This window comes from Elaeis guineensis, chromosome 4, assembly GCF_000442705.2.
Source record: "Elaeis guineensis isolate ETL-2024a chromosome 4, EG11, whole genome shotgun sequence".
Classification (NCBI taxonomy): domain Eukaryota; kingdom Viridiplantae; phylum Streptophyta; class Magnoliopsida; order Arecales; family Arecaceae; genus Elaeis; species Elaeis guineensis.
The window spans coordinates 33960878-33979642 of record NC_025996.2 but is presented as its reverse complement, the minus strand read 5'-3'; the positions used below and the strand labels follow the sequence as shown (position 1 = coordinate 33979642).

Sequence of the window (18765 nt, the reverse complement as noted above, 5' to 3'; positions counted from 1 at the left end):
AATTTCGTTGCTGCATGATTTATGATGTTCATAATTTAATTTGCATTTGAAATAAACCATGGAGCTGTGAGAACTTTTCAATGCAAAAACCTTGAATATATAAGAATTTCCAAAACTTGTTAGAGGCCTTCTCTTATATTTAATATGTTGGAGCACTTAAGGAGACAAATAGGTTGAATCTAGGTGAAAAAAATTTGTCTGAGAATCTGGATTGGTTTTGGATCATATATTTTCTTTCTCCACTTGTGCTTACTCAACCTTGGCTTGATTGGCTCGATAATTAAATGGAAAAAAACACTGAATTAATTGGATCCAACTAGGTTCATTTGCCACAATCCCAATCCTACCCACTACGAGCCTAAAACTCCTAAAATTATGCTAATTATGTTTAGTTAACCAAGATATGGCAGATACATATAAGAATTTTCAAAACAAATGGACAGGTAGCATCCTTCTTTGTTTGATTAATTTGTTGGCACTCCTAAGATTGTAAATGCATCAAATCTAGGTTAAAGAAATGAACCAACAAAAAAAAAAACAACCCCAACTCAAAAAGAAAAAAAGGGGGGGAAGAAAAAGAACAAATCCAACCAACCTGATCTTGCTTGCCAAGCACAATCCAGCCTAGTTGCAAGCCTGGAAGCACTTCAACAAAATGCATCTTTTCTGCTGCCAATTAACCAATGGGTTAAGGGAACTTTTCAATGGGTTATATTACTTCTTTGCATCTATAATTTGTTGAAATTTTGCCTTCGATTCATGCATTATACTTGGTGTAGTAGCATACTTTGTTCCAAAAGATTACACCTCTTTAGCAATTACTTGCAATAATTATCATCGTATTTTGTTTTTTTTTGTGCTTCAGTTAATACTTCTGTTATATGCATAATTGTGACAGAATCCAATATGAGCTGGGAGACAAAATGAAAGTGGCATATAAAATATCCACAACACTTGCAAGGATAAACAACACAGGAATAATATTACGTGATTTCAAATCGGAGAACCTTCTACTGGATAAGGTTGCATTTATAACTTATGGTGCAAATTATTATTTTGTTATGAATTTTATATATCATCTATATATTTCATCTAAACAAACTTTCATCTAAATAAACAGAATTTGATGCCCAACATAGCTGATTTTGGAGCTGCTGCGAGAGGGGGAATCCTAGAGCCATGGAATACGCCACAATTTACACATGGCTATAGTGACCCACAATATCTTAATTTGGGTAAGAAACCAACTATACAATATTTCATCTTAGAATTCCTACTACTTGTTTAGTTCCTGCTTAGCCAGGTTGCATTATTTATATTGTTTTGGTGATCCCTACACTTGAAAATCCTGTTTTGGTTATCCATATAGATGTAAATCTATTTTGGCTTGTATGTCGTATTGCTTAACTATACTCTTTTGGGTTCTGAAAAGGGCAAGCTAGAGATGCTTAATCTCACAAACTGTCTCTAATATAGAGAGAGTATAAAGACTTGTAAAAAGATACAGTAAAAGAAACACTTGGTGAAATATTTCAAAATAGATATCCCCCCTCCCTCTCTCTCTCTATCTCAAGACTTGTTGAACTATTTCAAATAGATATCTTCTCTCTCTCTATATATATATATTATATGTGTGTGTGTGGGGGGGGGTGCACGCAGCAATTGCGCTGCATGATTTATGATGTTCATAATTTAATTAGCATTTGAAATAACCATGGAGCTGTGAGAACTTTTCAACGCAAAAACCTTGAATATATAAGAATTTCCAAAACTTGTTAGAGGCCTTCTCTTATATTTAATATGTTGGAGAACTTAAGGAGACAAATAGGTTGAATCTAGGTGAAAAAAATTTGTCTGAGAATTTGGATTGGTTTTGGATCATATATTTTCTTTTCCACTTGTGTTTACTCAACCTGACTTGATTGGCTCGATAATTAAATGGGAAAAAATACAGAATTAATTGGATCCAACTAGGTTCCATTTGCCATAATCCCAATCCTACCCACTATGAGCCTAAAACTTCTAAAATTATGCTAATTAGTTAACCAAGATATGGCAGATATAAGAATTTTCAAAACAAACGGACAGGTAGCATCCTTCTTTGTTTGATTAATTTGTTGGCACTCCTAAGATTGTAAATGCATCAAATCTAGGTTAAAGAAATGAACCAACAAAAAAAAAAAAACCAACCCCAACTCAAAGAAAAAAAAGGGGGGGGGTGAAGAAAAAGAAATCCAACCAACCTGATCTTGCTTGCCAAGCACAATCCAGCCTAGTTGCAAGCCTGGAAGCACTTCAACAAAATGCATCTTTTCTGCTGCCAATTAACCAACGGGTTAAGGGAACTTTTCAATGGGTTATATTACGTCTTTGCATCTATAATTTGTTGAAATTTTGCCTTCGATTCATGCATTATACTTGGTGTAGTAGCATACTTTGTTCCAAAAGATTACACCTCTTTAGCAATTACTTGCAATAATTATCATCGTATTTTGTTTTTTTTGTGCTTCAGTTAATACTTCTGTTATATGCATAATTGTGACAGAATCCAATATGAGCTGGGAGATAGAATGAAAGTGGCATATAAAATATCCACAACACTTGCAAGGATAAACAACACAGGAATAATATTAAGAGATTTCAAATCGGAGAACCTTCTACTGGATAAGGTTGCATTTTATAACTTATGGTGCAAATTATTTTTATTTTGTTATAAATCTTATATATTTCATCTCTAAACAAACAGAATTCGATGCCCAACATAGCTGATTTTGGAGCTGCTGCGAAGAGGGAATCCCAGAGCCATGGAATACGCCACAATTTAACATGGCTATAGTGACCCACAATATCTTAATTTGGGTAAGAAACCAACTATACCAATATTTCATCTTAGAATTCCTACTACGTCTTGGTTAGTTCCTGCTTAGCCAGGTTGCATTATTTATATTGTTTTGGTGATCCCTACACTTGAAAATCCTCTTTTGGTTATCCATATAGATGTAAATCTATTTTGGCTTGCATGTCGTATTGCTTAACTATACTCTTTGGTTCTGAAAAGGGCAAGCCAGAGATGCTTAATCTCACAAATTGTCTCTAATATAGAGAGAGTATAAAGACTTGTAAAAAGATACAGTAAAAGAAACACTTGGTGAAATATTTCAAAATAGATATCCCCCTCCCTCTCTCTCTCTCTCTCTCTCTCAAGACTTGTTGAACTATTTCAAATAGATATCTTCTCTCTCTCTTATATATATATTATGTGTGTGGGGGGGGGGGAGGGTGGTGCATGCAGCACTTGCGCTGCATGATTTATGATGTTCATAATTTAATTCGCATTTGAAATAAACATGGAGCTGTGAGAACTTTTCAATGCAAAACCTTGAATATATAAGAATTTTCAAAACTTGTTAAAGGCCTTCTCTTATATTTAATATGTTGGAGCACTTAAGGAGACAAATGGTTGAATCTTGGTGAAAAAAATTTGTCTGAGAATCTGGATTGGTTTTGGATCATATATTTCTTTCTCCACTTGTGCTTACTCAACCTGGCTTGATTGGCTCGATAATTAAATGGGGAAAAACACAGAATTAAATGGATCCAACTAGGTTTCATTTGCCACAATCCCAATCCTACCCACTACGAGCCTAAACTCCTAAAATTATGCTAATTAGTTAATCAAGATATGGCAGATACATATACGAATTTTCAAAACAAATGGATAGGTAGCATCCTTCTTTGTTTGATTAATTTGTTGGCACTCCTAGGATTGTAAATGCATCAAATCTAGGTTAAGAAATGAACCAACAAAAAAAAAAAAACCAACCCCACTCAAATAAAAAAAAAGGGGGGGGGTTGAAGAAAAAGAAATCCAACCAACCTGATCTTGCTTGCCAAGCACAATCCAGCCTAGTTGCAAGCCTGGAAGCACTTCAACAAAATGCATCTTTTCTGCTGCCAATTAACCAATGGGTTAAGGGAACTTTTCAATGGGTTATATTACTTCTTTGCATCTATAATTTGTTGAAATTTTGCCTTCGATTCATGCATTATACTTGGTGTAGTAGCATACTTTGTTCCAAAAGATTACACCTCTTTAGCAATTACTTGCAATAATTATCATCGTATTTTATTTTTTTTTGTGCTTCAGTTAATACTTCTGTTATATGCATAATTGTGACAGAATCCAATATGAGCTGGGAGACAAGAATGAAAGTGGCATATAAAATATCCACAACACTTGCAAAGATAAACAACACAGGAATAATATTACGTGATTTCAAATCGGAGAACCTTCTACTGGATAAGGTTGCATTTATAACTTAAGGTGCAAATAAATTTTATTTTGTTATAAATCTTATATATTTCATCTAAACAAACTTTCATCTAAACAAACAGAATTTGATGTCCAACATAGCTGATTTTGGAGTTGCTGCGAGAGGGGGAATTCCAGAGTCATGGAATACGTCACAATTTACACATGGCTATGGTGACCCACAATATCTTAATTTGGGTAAGAAACCAACTATACCAATATTTCATCTTAGAATTCCTACTACTACTTGTTTAGTTCCTGCTTAGTCAGGTTGCATTATTTATATTATTTTGGTGATCCCTACACTTGAAAATCCTGTTTTGGTTATCCATATAGATGTGAATCTATTTTGGCTTGTATGTCGTATTGCTTAACTATACTCTTTTGGGTTCTGAAAAGAGCAAGCCAGAGATGCTTAATCTCACAAACTGTCTCTAATATAGAGAGAGTATAAAGACTTGTAAAAAGATACAGTAAAAGAAACACTAGGTGAAATATTTCAAAATAGATGGCCCCCCTCCCTCTCTCTCTCAAGACTTGTTGAACTATTTCAAATAGATATCTTCTCTCTCTCTCTATATATATTATTGTGTGTGGGGGGGGGGGTGCATGCAGCACTTGCGCTGCATGATTTATGATGTTCATGATTTAATTCGCATTTGAAATAACCATGGAGCTGTGAGAACTTTTCAACGCAAAAACCTTGAAAATATAAGAATTTTCAAAACTTGTTAGAGGCCTTCTCTTATATTTAATATGTTGGAGCACTTAAGGAGGCAAATAGGTTGAATCTAGGTGAAAAAAATGTCTGAGAATCTGGATTGGTTTTGGATCATATATTTTCTTTCTCCACTTGTGCTTACTCAACCTGGCTTGATTGGCTCGATAATTAAATGGGAAAAAAACACAGAATTAATTGGATCCAACTAGGTTCCATTTGCCACAATCCCAATCCTACCCACTACGAGCCTAGAACTCCTAAAATTATGCTAATTAGTTAACCAAGATATGGCAGATACATATAAGAATTTTCAAAACAAATGGACCGATAGCATCCTTCTTTGTTTGATTAATTTGTTGGTACTCCTAAGATTGTAAATGCATCAAATCTAGGTTAAAGAAATGAACGAACAAAAAAAAAAAAATCAACCCCAACTCAAAGAAAAAAAAAAAGGGGGGGGTGAAGAAAAAGAAATCCAAGCAACCTGATCTTGCTTGCCACGCACAATCCAGCCTAGTTGCAAGCCTGGAAGCACTTCAACAAAATGCATCTTTTCTGCTGCCAATTAACCAATGGGTTAAGGGAACTTTTCAATGGGTTATATTACTTCTTTGCATCTATAATTTGTTGAAATTTTGCCTTCGATTCATGCATTGTACTTGGTGTAGTAGCATTCTTTGTTCCAAAAGATTACACTTCTTTAGCAATTATTTGCAATAATTATCATCGTATTTTGTTTTTTTTTGTGCTTCAGTTAATACTTCTGTTATATGTATAATTGTGACAGAATCCAATATGAGCTGGGAGACAAGAATGAAAGTGGCATATAAAATATCCACAACACTTGCAAGGATAAACAACACAGGAATAATATTACGTGATTTCAAATCGGAGAACCTTCTACTGGATAAGGTTGCATTTATAAATTATGGTATAAATTATTTTTATTTTATTATTAATCTTATATGTTTCATCTAAATAAACTTTCATCTAAACAAACAGAATTTGATGCCCAACATAGCTGATTTTGGAGCTACTGCGAGAGGGAGAATCCCAGAGCCATGGAATACGCACAATTTACACATGGCTATAGTGACCCACAATATCTTAATTTGGGTAAGAAACCAACTGTACCAATATTTCATCTTAGAATTCCTACTATTTGTTTAGTTCCTGCTTAGCCAGGTTGCATTATTTATATTGTTTTGGTGATCCCTACACTTGAAAATCTTGTTTTGGTTATCCATATAGATGTAAATCTATTTTGGCTTGTATGTCGTATTGCTTAACTATACTCTTTTGGGTTCTGAAAAGGGCAAGCCAGAGATGCTTAATCTCACAAACTGTCTCTAATATAAAGAGAGTATAAAGATTGGTAAAAAGATACAGTAAAATAAACACTAGGTGAAATATTTCAAAATAGATATCCCCCTCCCTCTCTCTCTCTCTCTCAAGACTTGTTGAACTATTTCAAATAGATATCTTCTCTCTCTCTCTATATATATATGTATTATATGTGTGTGTGTGGGGGGGGGGGTGCACGCAGCACTTGCGCTGCATGATTTATGATGTTCATGATTTAATTTGCATTTGAAATAACCATGGAGCTGTGAGAACTTTTCAACGCAAAAACCTTGAATATATAAGAATTTCCAAAACTTGTTAGAGGCCTTCTCTTATATTTAATATGTTGGAGCACTTAAGGAGGCAAATAGGTTGAATCTAGGTCAAAAAAATTTGTCTGAGAATCTGGATTGGTTTTGGATCATATATTTTCTTTCTCCACTTGTGCTTACTCAATCTGGCTTGATTGGCTCGATAATTAAATGGGGAAAAAATACAGAATTAATTGGATCCAACTAGGTTCCATTTGCCACAATCCCAATCCTACCCACTACGAGCCTAAAACTCCTAAAATTATGCTAATTAGTTAATCAAGATATGGCAGATACATATAAGAATTTTCAAAACAAATGGATAGGTAGCATCCTTCTTTGTTTGATTAATTTGTTGGCACTCCTAAGATTGTAAATGCATCAAATCTAGGTTAAAGAAATGAACCAACAAAAAAAAAAAAAAACCAACCCCAACTCAAATAAAAAAAAAGGGGGGGGGGTTGAAGAAAAAGAAATCCAACCAACCTGATCTTGCTTGCCAAGCACAATCCAGCCTAGTTGCAAGCCTGGAAGCACTTCAACAAAATGCATCTTTTCTGCTGCCAATTAACCAATGGGTTAAGGAAACTTTTCAATGGGTTATATTACTTCTTTGCATCTATAATTTGTTGAAATTTTGCCTTCGATTCATGCATTATACTTGGTGTAGTAGCATACTTTGTTCCAAAAGATTACACCTCTTTAGCAATTACTTGCAATAATTATCATCGTATTTTATTTTTTTTTGTGCTTCAGTTAATACTTCTGTTATATGCATAATTGTGACAGAATCTAATATGAGCTGGGAGACAAGAATGAAAGTGGCATATAAAATATCCACAACACTTGCAAGGATAAACAACACAGGAATAATATTACGTGATTTCAAATCGAAGAACCTTCTACTGGATAAGGTTGCATTTATAACTTAAGGTGCAAATAATTTTATTTTGTTATAAATCTTATATATTTCATCTAAACAAACTTTCATCTAAACAAACAGAATTTGATGTCCAACATAGCTGATTTTGGAGCTGCTGCGAGAGGGGGAATCCCAGAGCCATGGAATATGCCACAATTTACACATGGCTATTGTGACCCACAATATATTAATTTGGGTAAGAAACCAACTATACCAATATTTCATCTTAGAATTCCTACTACTTGTTTAGTTCCTGCTTAGCCAGGTTGCATTATTTATATTGTTTTGGTGATCCCTACACTTGAAAATCCTGTTTTGGTTATCCATATAGATGTGAATCTATTTTGGCTTGTATGTCGTATTGCTTAACTATACTCTTTTGGGTTCTGAAAAGGGCAAGCCAGAGATGCTTAATCTCACAAACTGTCTCTAATATAGAGAGAGTATAAAGACTTGTAAAAAGATACAGTAAAAGAAACACTAGGTGAAATATTTCAAAATAGATATCCCCCCTCCCTCTCTCTCTCTCAAGACTTGTTGAACTATTTCAAATAGATATCTTCTCTCTCTCTCTATATATATTATATGTGTGTGTGTGGGGGGGGGGGGTGCACGCAGCACTTGCGCTGCATGATTTATGATGTTCATGATTTAATTCGCATTTGAAATAACCATGGAGCTGTGAGAACTTTTCAACGCAAAAACCTTAAATATATATAAGAATTTCCAAAACTTGTTAGAGGCCTTCTCTTATATTTAGTATGTTGGAGCACTTAAGGAGGCAAATAGGTTGAATCTAGGTGAAAAAAATGTCTGAGAATCTGGATTGGTTTTGGATCATATATTTTTTTTCTCCACTTGTGCTTAGTCAACCTGGCTTGATTGGCTCGATAATTAAATGGGGAAAAAACACAGAATTAATTGGATCCAACTAGGTTCCATTTGCCACAATTTAATCCTACCCACTACGAGCCTAAAACTCCTAAAATTATGCTAATTAGTTAACCAAGATATGGCAGATACATATAAGAATTTTCAAAACAAATGGACAGGTAGCATCTTTCTTTGTTTGATTAATTTGTTGGCACTCCTAGGATTGTAAATGCATCAAATCTAGGTTCAAGAAATGAACCAACAGAAAAAAAAAAACCAACCCCAACTCAAAGAAAAAAAAAGGGGGGAGGGTTGAAGAAAAAGAAATCCAACTAACCTGATCTTGCTTGCCAAGCACAATCCAGCCTAGTTGCAAGCCTGGAAGCACTTCAACAAAATGCATTTTTCTGCTGCCAATTAACCAATGGGTTAAGGGAACTTTTCAATGGGTTATATTACTTCTTTGCGTCTATAATTTGTTGAAATTTTGCGTTCGATTCATGCATTATACTTGGTGTAGTAGCATACTTTGTTCCAAAAGATTACACCTCTTTAGCAATTACTTGCAATAATTATCATCGTATTTTATTTTTTTTTGTGCTTCAGTTAATACTTCTGTTATATGCATAATTGTGACAGAATCCAATATGAGTTGGGAGACAAGAATGAAAGTGGCATATAAAATATCCACAACACTTGCAAGGATAAACATCACAGGAATAATATTACGTGATTTCAAATCGGAGAACCTTCTACTGGATAAGGTTGCATTTATAACTTATGGTGCAATTTATTTTTTTGTTATGAATCTTATATATTTCATCTAAACAAATTTTCATCTAAACAAACAGAATTTGATGCCCAACATAGTTGATTTTGGAGCTGCTGCGAGGGGGAATCCCAGAGCCATGGAATAAGCCACAATTTACACGTGGCTATAGTGACCCACAATATCTTAATTTGGGTAAGAAACCAACTGGGCTGCACGCAGCACTTGCGCTGCATGATTTATGATGTTCATAATTTAATTCGCATTTAAAATAAACATGGAGCTGTGAGAACTTTTCAACGCAAAAACCTTGAATATATAAGAATTTCAAAACTTATTAGAGGCCTTCTCTTATATTTAATATGTTGGAGCACTTAAGGAGACAAATAGGTTGAATCTCGGTGAAAAAAATTTGTCTGAGAATCTGGATTGGTTTTGGATCTTATATTTTCTTTCTCCACTTGTGCTTACTCAACCTTGCTTGATTGGCTCGATAATTAAATGGGGAAAAAACACAGAATTAATTGGATCCAACTAGGTTCCATTTGCCACAATCCCAATCCTACCCACTATGAGCCTAAAACTCCTAAAATTATGCTAATTAGTTAACCAAGATATGGCAGATACATATAAGAATTTTCAAAACAAATGGACAGGTAGCATCCTTCTTTGTTTGATTAATTTGTTGGCACTCCTAAGATTGTAAATGCATCAAATCTAGGTTAAAAAATGAACCAACAAAAAAAAAAAACCAACCCTAACTCAAAGAAAAAAAAGGGGGGGGGGTGAAGAAAAAGAAATCCAACCAACATGATCTTGCTTGCCAAGCATAATCCAGCCTAGTTGCAAGCTTGGAAGCATTTCAACAAAATGCATCTTTTCTGCTGCCAATTAACCAATGGGTTAAGGGAACTTTTTAATGGGTTATATTACTTCTTTGCATCTATAATTTGTTGAAATTTTGCCTTCGATTCATGCATTATACTTGGTGTAGTAGTATACTTTGTTCCAAAAGATTACACCTCTTTAGCAATTACTTGCAATAATTATCATCGTATTTTATTTATTTTTGTGCTTCAGTTAATACTTCTGTTATATGCATAATTGTGACAGAATCTAATATGAGCTGGGAGACAAGAATGAAAGTGGCATATAAAATATCCACAACACTTGCAAGGATAAACATCACAGGAATAATATTCCGTGATTTCGAATCGGAGAACCTTCTATTGGATGAGGTTGCATTTATAACTTATGGTGCAAATTATTTTTATTTTGTTATGAATCTTATATATTTCATCTATACAAACTTTCATCTAAACAAACAGAATTTGATGCCCAACATAGCTGATTTTGGAGCTGCTGCGAGAGGGGGAATCCCAGAGCCATGGAATATGCCACAATTTACACGTGGCTATAGTGACCCACAATATCTTAATTTGGGTAAGAAACCAACTATACCAATATTTCATCTTAGAATTCCTACTACTTGTTTAGTTCCTGCTTAGCCAGGTTGCATTATTTATATTGTTTTGGTGATCCCTACACTTGGAAATCCTGTTTTGATTATCCATATAGATGTAAATCTATTTTGGCTTGTATGTCGTATTGCTAAACTATACTCTTTTGGTTTCTGAAAAGGGCAAGCCAGAGATGCTTAATCTCACGAACTGTCTCTAATATAGAGAGAGTATAAAGACTTGTAAAAGATACAGTAAAAGAAACACTTGGTGAAATATTTCAAAATAGATATCCCCCCTCTCTCTCTCTCTGTCTCTCAAGACTTGTTGAACTATTTCAAATAGATATCTTCTCTCTCTCTATATATATATATTATATGTGTGTGTGGGGGGGTGGTGCACGCAGCACTTGCGCTGCATGATTTATGATGTTCATAATTTAATTCGCATTTGAAATAACCATGGAGCTGTTAGAACTTTTCAACGCAAAAACCTTGAATATATAAGAATTTCCAAAACTTGTTAGAGGCCTTCTCTTATATTTAATATGTTGGAGCACTTAAGGAGACAAATAGGTTGAATCTAGGTGAAAAAAAATTGTCTGACTATCTGGATTGGTTTTGGATCATATATTTTTTTTCTCCACTTGTGCTTACTCAACCTGGCTTGATTGGCTCGATAATTAAATGGGGAAAATACACAGAGTTAATTGGATCCAACTAGGTTCCATTCGCCGCAATCCCAATCCTACCCACTACGAGCCTAAAACTCCTAAAATTATGCTAATTAGTTAACCAAGATATGGCAGATACATATAAGAATTTTCAAAACAAATGGACATGTAGCATCCTTCTTTGTTTGATTAATTTGTTGGCACTCCTAAGATTGTAAATGCATCAAATCTAGGTTAAAGAAATGAACCAACAAAAAAAAAAACCAACCCCAACTCAAAGAAAAAAAAAAGGGGGGGGGTGAAGAAAAAGAAATCCAAGCAACCTGATCTTGCTTGCCAAGCACAATCCGGCCTAGTTACAAGCCTGGAAGCACTTCAACAAAATGCATCTTTTCTGCTGCCAATTAACCAATGGGTTAAGGGAACTTTTCAATGGGTTATATTACTTCTTTGCATCTATAATTTGTTGAAATTTTGCCTTCGATTCATGCATTATACTTGGTGTAGTAGCATACTTTGTTCCAAAAGATTACACCTCTTTAGCAATTACTTGCAATAATTATCATCGTATTTTATTTTTTTTTGTGCTTCAGTTAATACTTCTGTTATATGCATAATTGTGACAGAATCTAATATGAGCTGGGAGACAAGAATGAAAGTGGCATATAAAATATCCACAACACTTGCAAGGATAAACAACACAGGAATAATATTACGTGATTTCAAATCGAAGAACCTTCTACTGGATAAGGTTGCATTTATAACTTAGGTGCAAATTAATTTTATTTTGTTATAAATCTTATATATTTCATCTAAACAAACTTTCATCTAAACAAACAGAATTTGATGTCCAACATAGCTGATTTTGGAGCTGCTGCGAGAGGGGAATCCCAGAGCCGTGGAATATGCCACAATTTACACATGGCTATTGTGACCCACAATATATTAATTTGGGTAAGAAACCAACTATACCAATATTTCATCTTAGAATTCCTACTACTTTGTTTAGTTCCTGCTTAGCCAGGTTGCATTATTTATATTGTTTTGGTGATCCCTACACTTGAAATCCTGTTTTGGTTATCCATATAGATGTGAATCTATTTTGGCTTGTATGTCGTATTGCTTAACTATACTCTTTTGGGTTCTGAAAAGGCAAGCCAGAGATGCTTAATCTCACAAACTGTCTCTAATATAGAGAGAGTATAAAGACTTGTAAAAAGATACAGTAAAAGAAACACTAGGTGAAATATTTCAAAATAGATATCCCCCCTCCCTCTCTCTCTCTCAAGACTTGTTGAACTATTTCAAATAGATATCTTCTCTCTCTCTCTATATATATTATATGTGTGTGTGTGGTGGGGGGGTGCACGCAGCACTTGCGCCGCATGATTTATGATGTTCATGATTTAATTCGCATTTGAAATAACCATGGAGCTGTGAGAACTTTTCAACACAAAAACCTTAATATATATAAGAATTTCCAAAACTTGTTAGAGGCCTTCTCTTATATTTAGTATGTTGGAGCACTTAAGGAGGCAAATAGGTTGAATCTAGGTGAAAAAAATGTCTGAGAATCTGGATTGGTTTTGGATCATATATTTTTTTTCTCCACTTGTGCTTAGTCAACCTGGCTTGATTGGCTCGATAATTAAATGGGGAAAAAACACAGAATTAATTGGATCCAACTAGGTTCCATTTGCCACAATCCCAATCCTACCCACTACGAGCTTAGAACTCCTAAAATTATGCTAATTAGTTAACCAAGATATGGCAGATACATATAAGAATTTTCAAAACAAATGGACAGGTAGCATCCTTCTTTGTTTGATTAATTTGTTGGCACTCCTAAGATTGTAAATGCATCAAATCTAGGTTAAAGAAATGAACTAAGAAAAAAAAAAAAACCAACCCCAACTCAAAGAAAAAAAAAGAGGGGCGGGTGAAGAAAAAGAAATCCAAGCAACCTGATCTTGCTTGCCAAGCACAATCCAGCCTAGTTGCAATCCTGGAAGCACTTCAACAAAATGCATCTTTTCAGCTGCCAATTAATCAATGGGTTAAGGGAACTTTTCAATGGGGTATATTACTTTTTTGCATCTATAATTTGTTGAAATTTTGCCTTCGATTCATGCATTATACTTGTAGTAGCATACTTTGTTCCAAAAGATTACACCTCTTTAGCAATTGCAATAATTATCATCGTATTTTATTTTTTTTTGTGCTTCAGTTAATACTTTTGTTATATGCATAATTGTGACAGAATCCAATATGTGCTGGGAGACAAGAATGAAAGTTGCATATAAAATATCCACAACACTTGCAAGGATAAACAACACAGGAATAATATTACGTGATTTCAAATCGGAGAACCTTCTACTAGATAAGGTTGCGTTTATAACTTATGGTGCAAATTATTTTTATTTTGTTATGAATCTTATATATTTCATCTAAACAAACCATGCAATACGCCATAATTTACACATGGCTATAGTGACCCACAATATCTTAATTTGAGTAAGAAACCAACTATACCAATATTTCATCTTAAAATTCCTACTACTTGTTTAGTTCCTGCTTAGCCAGGTTGCATTATTTATATTATTTTGGTGATCCCTACACTTGAAAATCCTGTTTTGGTTATCCATATAGATGTAAATCTATTTTGGCTTGTATGTCGTATTGCTTAACTATACTCTTTTGGGTTCTGAAAAGGGCAAGTCAGAGATGCTTAATCTCACAAACTGTCTCTAATATAGAGAGAGTATAAAGACTTGTAAAAAGATACAGTAAAAGAAACACTTGGTGAAATATTTCAAATTAGATATCCCCCCTCCCTCTCTCTCTCTCAAGACTTGTTGAACTATTTCAAATAGATATCTTCTCTCTCTCTCTATATATATATTATATGTGTGTGTGGCGGGGGGGGGTGCACGTTGCACTTGCGCTGCATGATTTATGATGTTCATAATTTAATTCGCATTTGAAATAATCATGGAGCTGCTAGAACTTTTCAACGCAAAAATCTTGAATATATAAGAATTTCAAAACTTGTTAGAGGCCTTCTCTTATATTTAATATGTTGGAGCACTTAAGGAGACAAATAGGTTGAATCTAGGTGAAAAAAATTTGTCTGAGAATCTGGATTGGTTTTGGATCATATGTTTTCTTTCTCCACTTGTGCTTACTCAACCTGGCTTGATTGGCTCGATAATTAAATGGGGAAAATACACAGAGTTAATTGGATCCAACTAGGTTCCATTCGCCGCAATCCCAATCCTACCCACTACGAGCCTAAAACTCCTAAAATTATGCTAATTAGTTAACCAAGATATGGCAGATACATATAAGAATTTTCAAAACAAATGGACAGGTAGCATCCTTCTTTGTTTGATTAATTTGTTGGCACTCCTAAGATTGTAAATGTATCAAATCTAGGTTAAAGAAACGAGCCAAAAAAAAAAAAAAAAAATCAACCCCAACTCAAAGAAAAAAAAAAAGGGGGTGGGGGGGGGGGGGGGGGTGAAGAAAAAGAAATCCAACCAACCTGATCTTGCTTGCCAAGCACAATCCAGCCTAGTTGCAAGCCTGGAAGCACTTCAACAAAATGCATCTTTTCTGTTGCCAATTAGCCAACCTACAAAGAAGATACATTTGTCTTTTTTTAAAAAAAAAATAAAAAATAAAAGGCAATAATCTTATATTTTGTTTAATTTGTTGGAATACATAAGTATGCAAATGTGTTATAATTATGTTAAAGAATTGACTTGTTTGAATTAGATTAGGAACATAAACTTTCTGATTGAATTATAGTGGATGCAACCTGAATCAAATGACTTGATCTGCACCCCCCAAAAAAAAACACACCAACAAAAACGAAAAGACCCACAAAGAAGAAAGAAATTAATGAACTGACCAGTTCAAACTTGATTCTGCTTATCTCAATTCGAATCCAGCCCTCCAGCCCAAAGGAAACTTGAGAGCATCTCAACAATATGAACAGAAGAATTACATGTCAATTAACTAACCAAGAGATGGAATATACAAAAACTTATGATAAATAATCTTCTCCAGACGAGAATAAATACACCCATATCACTTTGCTGAAATGCAATTTTTTGGAAGTTTGTTTACCTTTTATCTTATCAGAATAGACTAAATTCAATAGAGTTGCGCAAATGCATGCTATATGTGCAGAAAAAAACAATGCTATATTTTTTTAATAAATAAAGAAGGAAATTTTGTCTTGCAATGCTTGCTTAGTTTAGCAAAAAATGATAGGAATACATTTATAGAAGCAAACAAAACAATAGAAGTAAAGAAGTAGATTTCATTTTTCACCATAACAAAAGATATAATGATAGAAAGCAATAACTTACCTGGTGGGAAGGACCAAATTCAGACGGGCATGTTACATTTGACACTAATATCAGTATAGATATATGGGCTAATTGACATAAACTTTTACGGCTAGAGAATTCAACTAACTTGTGGAGATGCTAGTACCTAATAATAAGAGGTCATCAAAATTTAATATCCAATCTTTGAAATATCTAATATAATTCTATTATTTTTTATTAAACAGTTTCAATATCTTCTACAGGTATGTAGAATGTGTGTACAGTTTTGAAATATTATTGCTTAACTTGGTGATGAAGAGAACACAATTTCTAGAGGGTATAACTCTAGAATCATGGCAGAGCAGACTTTTCCTCATATCATTCATGAAGGCTTTACATCAGAAAAGTAATATCATGAAGAAAATGCTCGATGGATCAGACACTTGCAATGGCATGCACAATTGTGGAACCAATCAATAGGCCAACAATGCAAGAAGTGGTTAATAGCATGAAACTCCTTTGTATTATTCGTCAGACTGTCATCTTTTTTTTTTTTTTTTTGCATATCTGCAGCCTGACAAGTCGCCTCTCAGCTCCGCATATTGACTTGCTCTGGTGCGGTTGTCAGAGCTATTTTACTTGTGAAGTCAGTGTCTTCTAAGACAGAATTTGACAGGTCATGGACTCCATCTTGGGCGTTAGCAAGCTGCACCCTAGTAACCAACTGTCCCTGGAGACGAATCACCTCGTCCGCCGATCGACGGAATCTCCTCTTGTACTCTTCTACCTGCCGGCGCCAGCTGGCCCGCTGCACGTCGTGGCTCACCTCAGCATCTTGAAGCTGCCTCTGGAGGTCGGAAACTTTTTGTGACCATATCTGTTCATCCCGCGCTGTGAGCCGGGATGAGTTCCCCTCCTGTTGGCCGATCTTCCTCTTTGCAGCTGACAGCTCCACTTTAAGGGCGCTGATCCTGGCTTCTTGAGCCCAAGTTCGGTCGCTGGCGCTCTTCGTGCATTCTTCGAGCTCCTTCGCGAAGTTTGCCTTCCTCTGGCTGTAGTCCATGATTGCCTTCACTTGGAGATTCCTGAAGTGGGCTGCCTCAGCAGCGGCCTCGGTATAGCATTTTTTCGTCTGACGGAGCTCGTCCTCCGACTTTTTCAACTTCTTCGTCAGGTGGAGGACCTCCAGCCGTGGATAGTGACTTCAGCGGACCCCAGGGTAAGGAATGCTTCGGCATGGTGCAGAGATTTTAAGATAGATGGTGCAGAGATTTTAGGATAGGACGCACTTCTACCATCTATGAGATAAATAAAATTAAAAAGAAGAAGAAGAAGAAGAAAAAAAAAAACAGATCTCTATTTTTTTTTGAACATGTTCAGTTTGCTTAGATCAAATGATGATGTGACTGCTATTGTCTTGAGATGCCATTTCAGAGATAATTTCTCGGGGGTTTTTGTTTAGCAGCATACAGTTTTTGATAATAAAAAAAAAACAAATGATTAGTCATACGTTGTCAGGCAATATAATCAAGTCTTGAAATTGGTTCGCAGAGGGCATAGGTATTAGACTATATCCAGTAATTATCCTATTAGATGGATTGTGGTATCCTATGATTAGTTATGGATAGGGCTCTTGCTGATCCTCTCCCAGGTATTTCAAGTTTCAACCATGTACGATAACCAAGCAGAAATCATGCCACGGAATCCAGATGAGGTATTGTTCAACTAAGCCTCATCAACCTCTACTAAGCTTGAGATTTAGGATCAAGCCTGGCCCAATTCTCATTTGGTTAAACCTAATCAAGGCTAATATTGAGCTCATCAAAACAATTTCTATTTTGATGGACTCGCTGAAATCAAGTTTGAATTAAGCTCAATTCAGGCTTAGTTTGAACTCAAGACTTAACAAATTGTTTGCAAGAATAAAACTCATGATCCATTAAACCATCAGAGAATCAAACTCCAAACTCATGCAAACTATCACACCGTGAATTATAATGAATCCATCAAATTGTTTGAATAAGCCACTTAATGATTGCAGCCAGTAGAGTTAATTCAACAACTCGATAAAAAAATCATATTACACTTTTGTATAAACATTCAACAATCTCTCTATTTAAAGAAAAAAAAATTCTAAATAAGCATCTATATGATCACAAAATATATTTTCAAGTTTATTGAGCCAAACTTGGTAGAGCTAAGGTCCAATCAGGCCTGGCTTAGAATTAACTTCAAAGTTACAAGCTAACATTGGCCTCAGCTCCTTTACATTTTGTTCCAGGTTAATCAAGTTGAACATGAATCGAGCTTGAATCAATGGCCAGCCCTAATCCAGATGTCTCCATTGTTTTTGTTAGGGAAAATTTCAAACGAACCAAAAATATCAAGAGGCCCAGGGCCCAAGATGTCCCGGCCTAGCAGACCCACCTGCTAAACCTCCGATGACTCATTGTCGTGTCAGCAGTCTGAGCAGATAAAGATTTACCGACTGGTGCTCGATAACACTTCCCAAAGATCGTCGATGGGGTAGATTGAAGGGTTATCGGCATGCTTGAATAATTAACTTAGTCTGATCGGATAATGATTTACGATCGACTATATCCGGTCGACCAACCTTCCACTGCTGAACAGATCAGAAATTCTCCACCAGAGGATGGCATAGAACGACCGACTCTTGATCACGACCGATCAGTCCTCGATCTACTGACATCAGTTGGTATATCAATTCAAAATTCAATGCCTATCAAGCGATAGCTATCACAAAGCGGATAAGGCAACTACAACCGTCATATTTCGACAGTCTCGAATGACAATTCCGTTACTATGCGTGAATTGCACCATAGTCGGATGGGATCGTGCCAACCAACTTACCAACCAAAGCTCCTATCTCCATCTATAAAAGGAGATCCAAAAGAGATCCTAAAAAAGATATGCTATTATTCTGCCTTGCCTCTCAAGCTCCTTTTTCTGTGGAACAAGAATTCTGATTTGAATGTCAAAAGGTTCCCGTCGGAGCAACATCCGGTCAGAACTTTTTTGCAGA

The 18765-nt window shown here is 35.3% G+C and overlaps 1 protein-coding gene across 24 annotated transcripts in view; it reads left to right on the top strand.

The window, feature by feature from the left end:
- Nucleotides 1-866: 866 nt before the first annotated feature.
- LOC140857437 (uncharacterized) overlaps nt 867-18765 on the top strand; it is a 98496-nt gene continuing 80597 nt past the window's right edge. The window contains exons 1-14 of one of the 24 annotated variants that reach the window (XM_073256270.1): nt 945-1022; nt 1121-1235; nt 2546-2669; nt 2747-2859; nt 4181-4305; nt 4396-4510; nt 5788-5945; nt 6036-6149; nt 7692-7806; nt 9123-9247; nt 10581-10695; nt 12012-12136; nt 12226-12339; nt 13646-13754. In XM_073256270.1, coding sequence (XP_073112371.1) covers nt 4189-4305; nt 4396-4510; nt 5788-5945; nt 6036-6149; nt 7692-7806; nt 9123-9247; nt 10581-10695; nt 12012-12136; nt 12226-12339; nt 13646-13675 — 1128 coding nt within the window. In that variant the 5' untranslated portion in view covers nt 945-1022; nt 1121-1235; nt 2546-2669; nt 2747-2859; nt 4181-4188 and the 3' untranslated portion in view covers nt 13676-13754. Of the gene's footprint in view, nt 1023-1120; nt 1236-2545; nt 2670-2746; nt 2860-4180; nt 4306-4395; nt 4511-5787; nt 5946-6035; nt 6150-7477; nt 7603-7691; nt 7807-9122; nt 9248-10365; nt 10491-10580; nt 10696-12011; nt 12137-12225; nt 12340-13645; nt 13945-15985; nt 16239-18765 lie in introns of those variants that run through there. The other 23 variants (XM_073256256.1, XM_073256255.1, XM_073256257.1 and 20 more) reach the window with 23 other exon arrangements.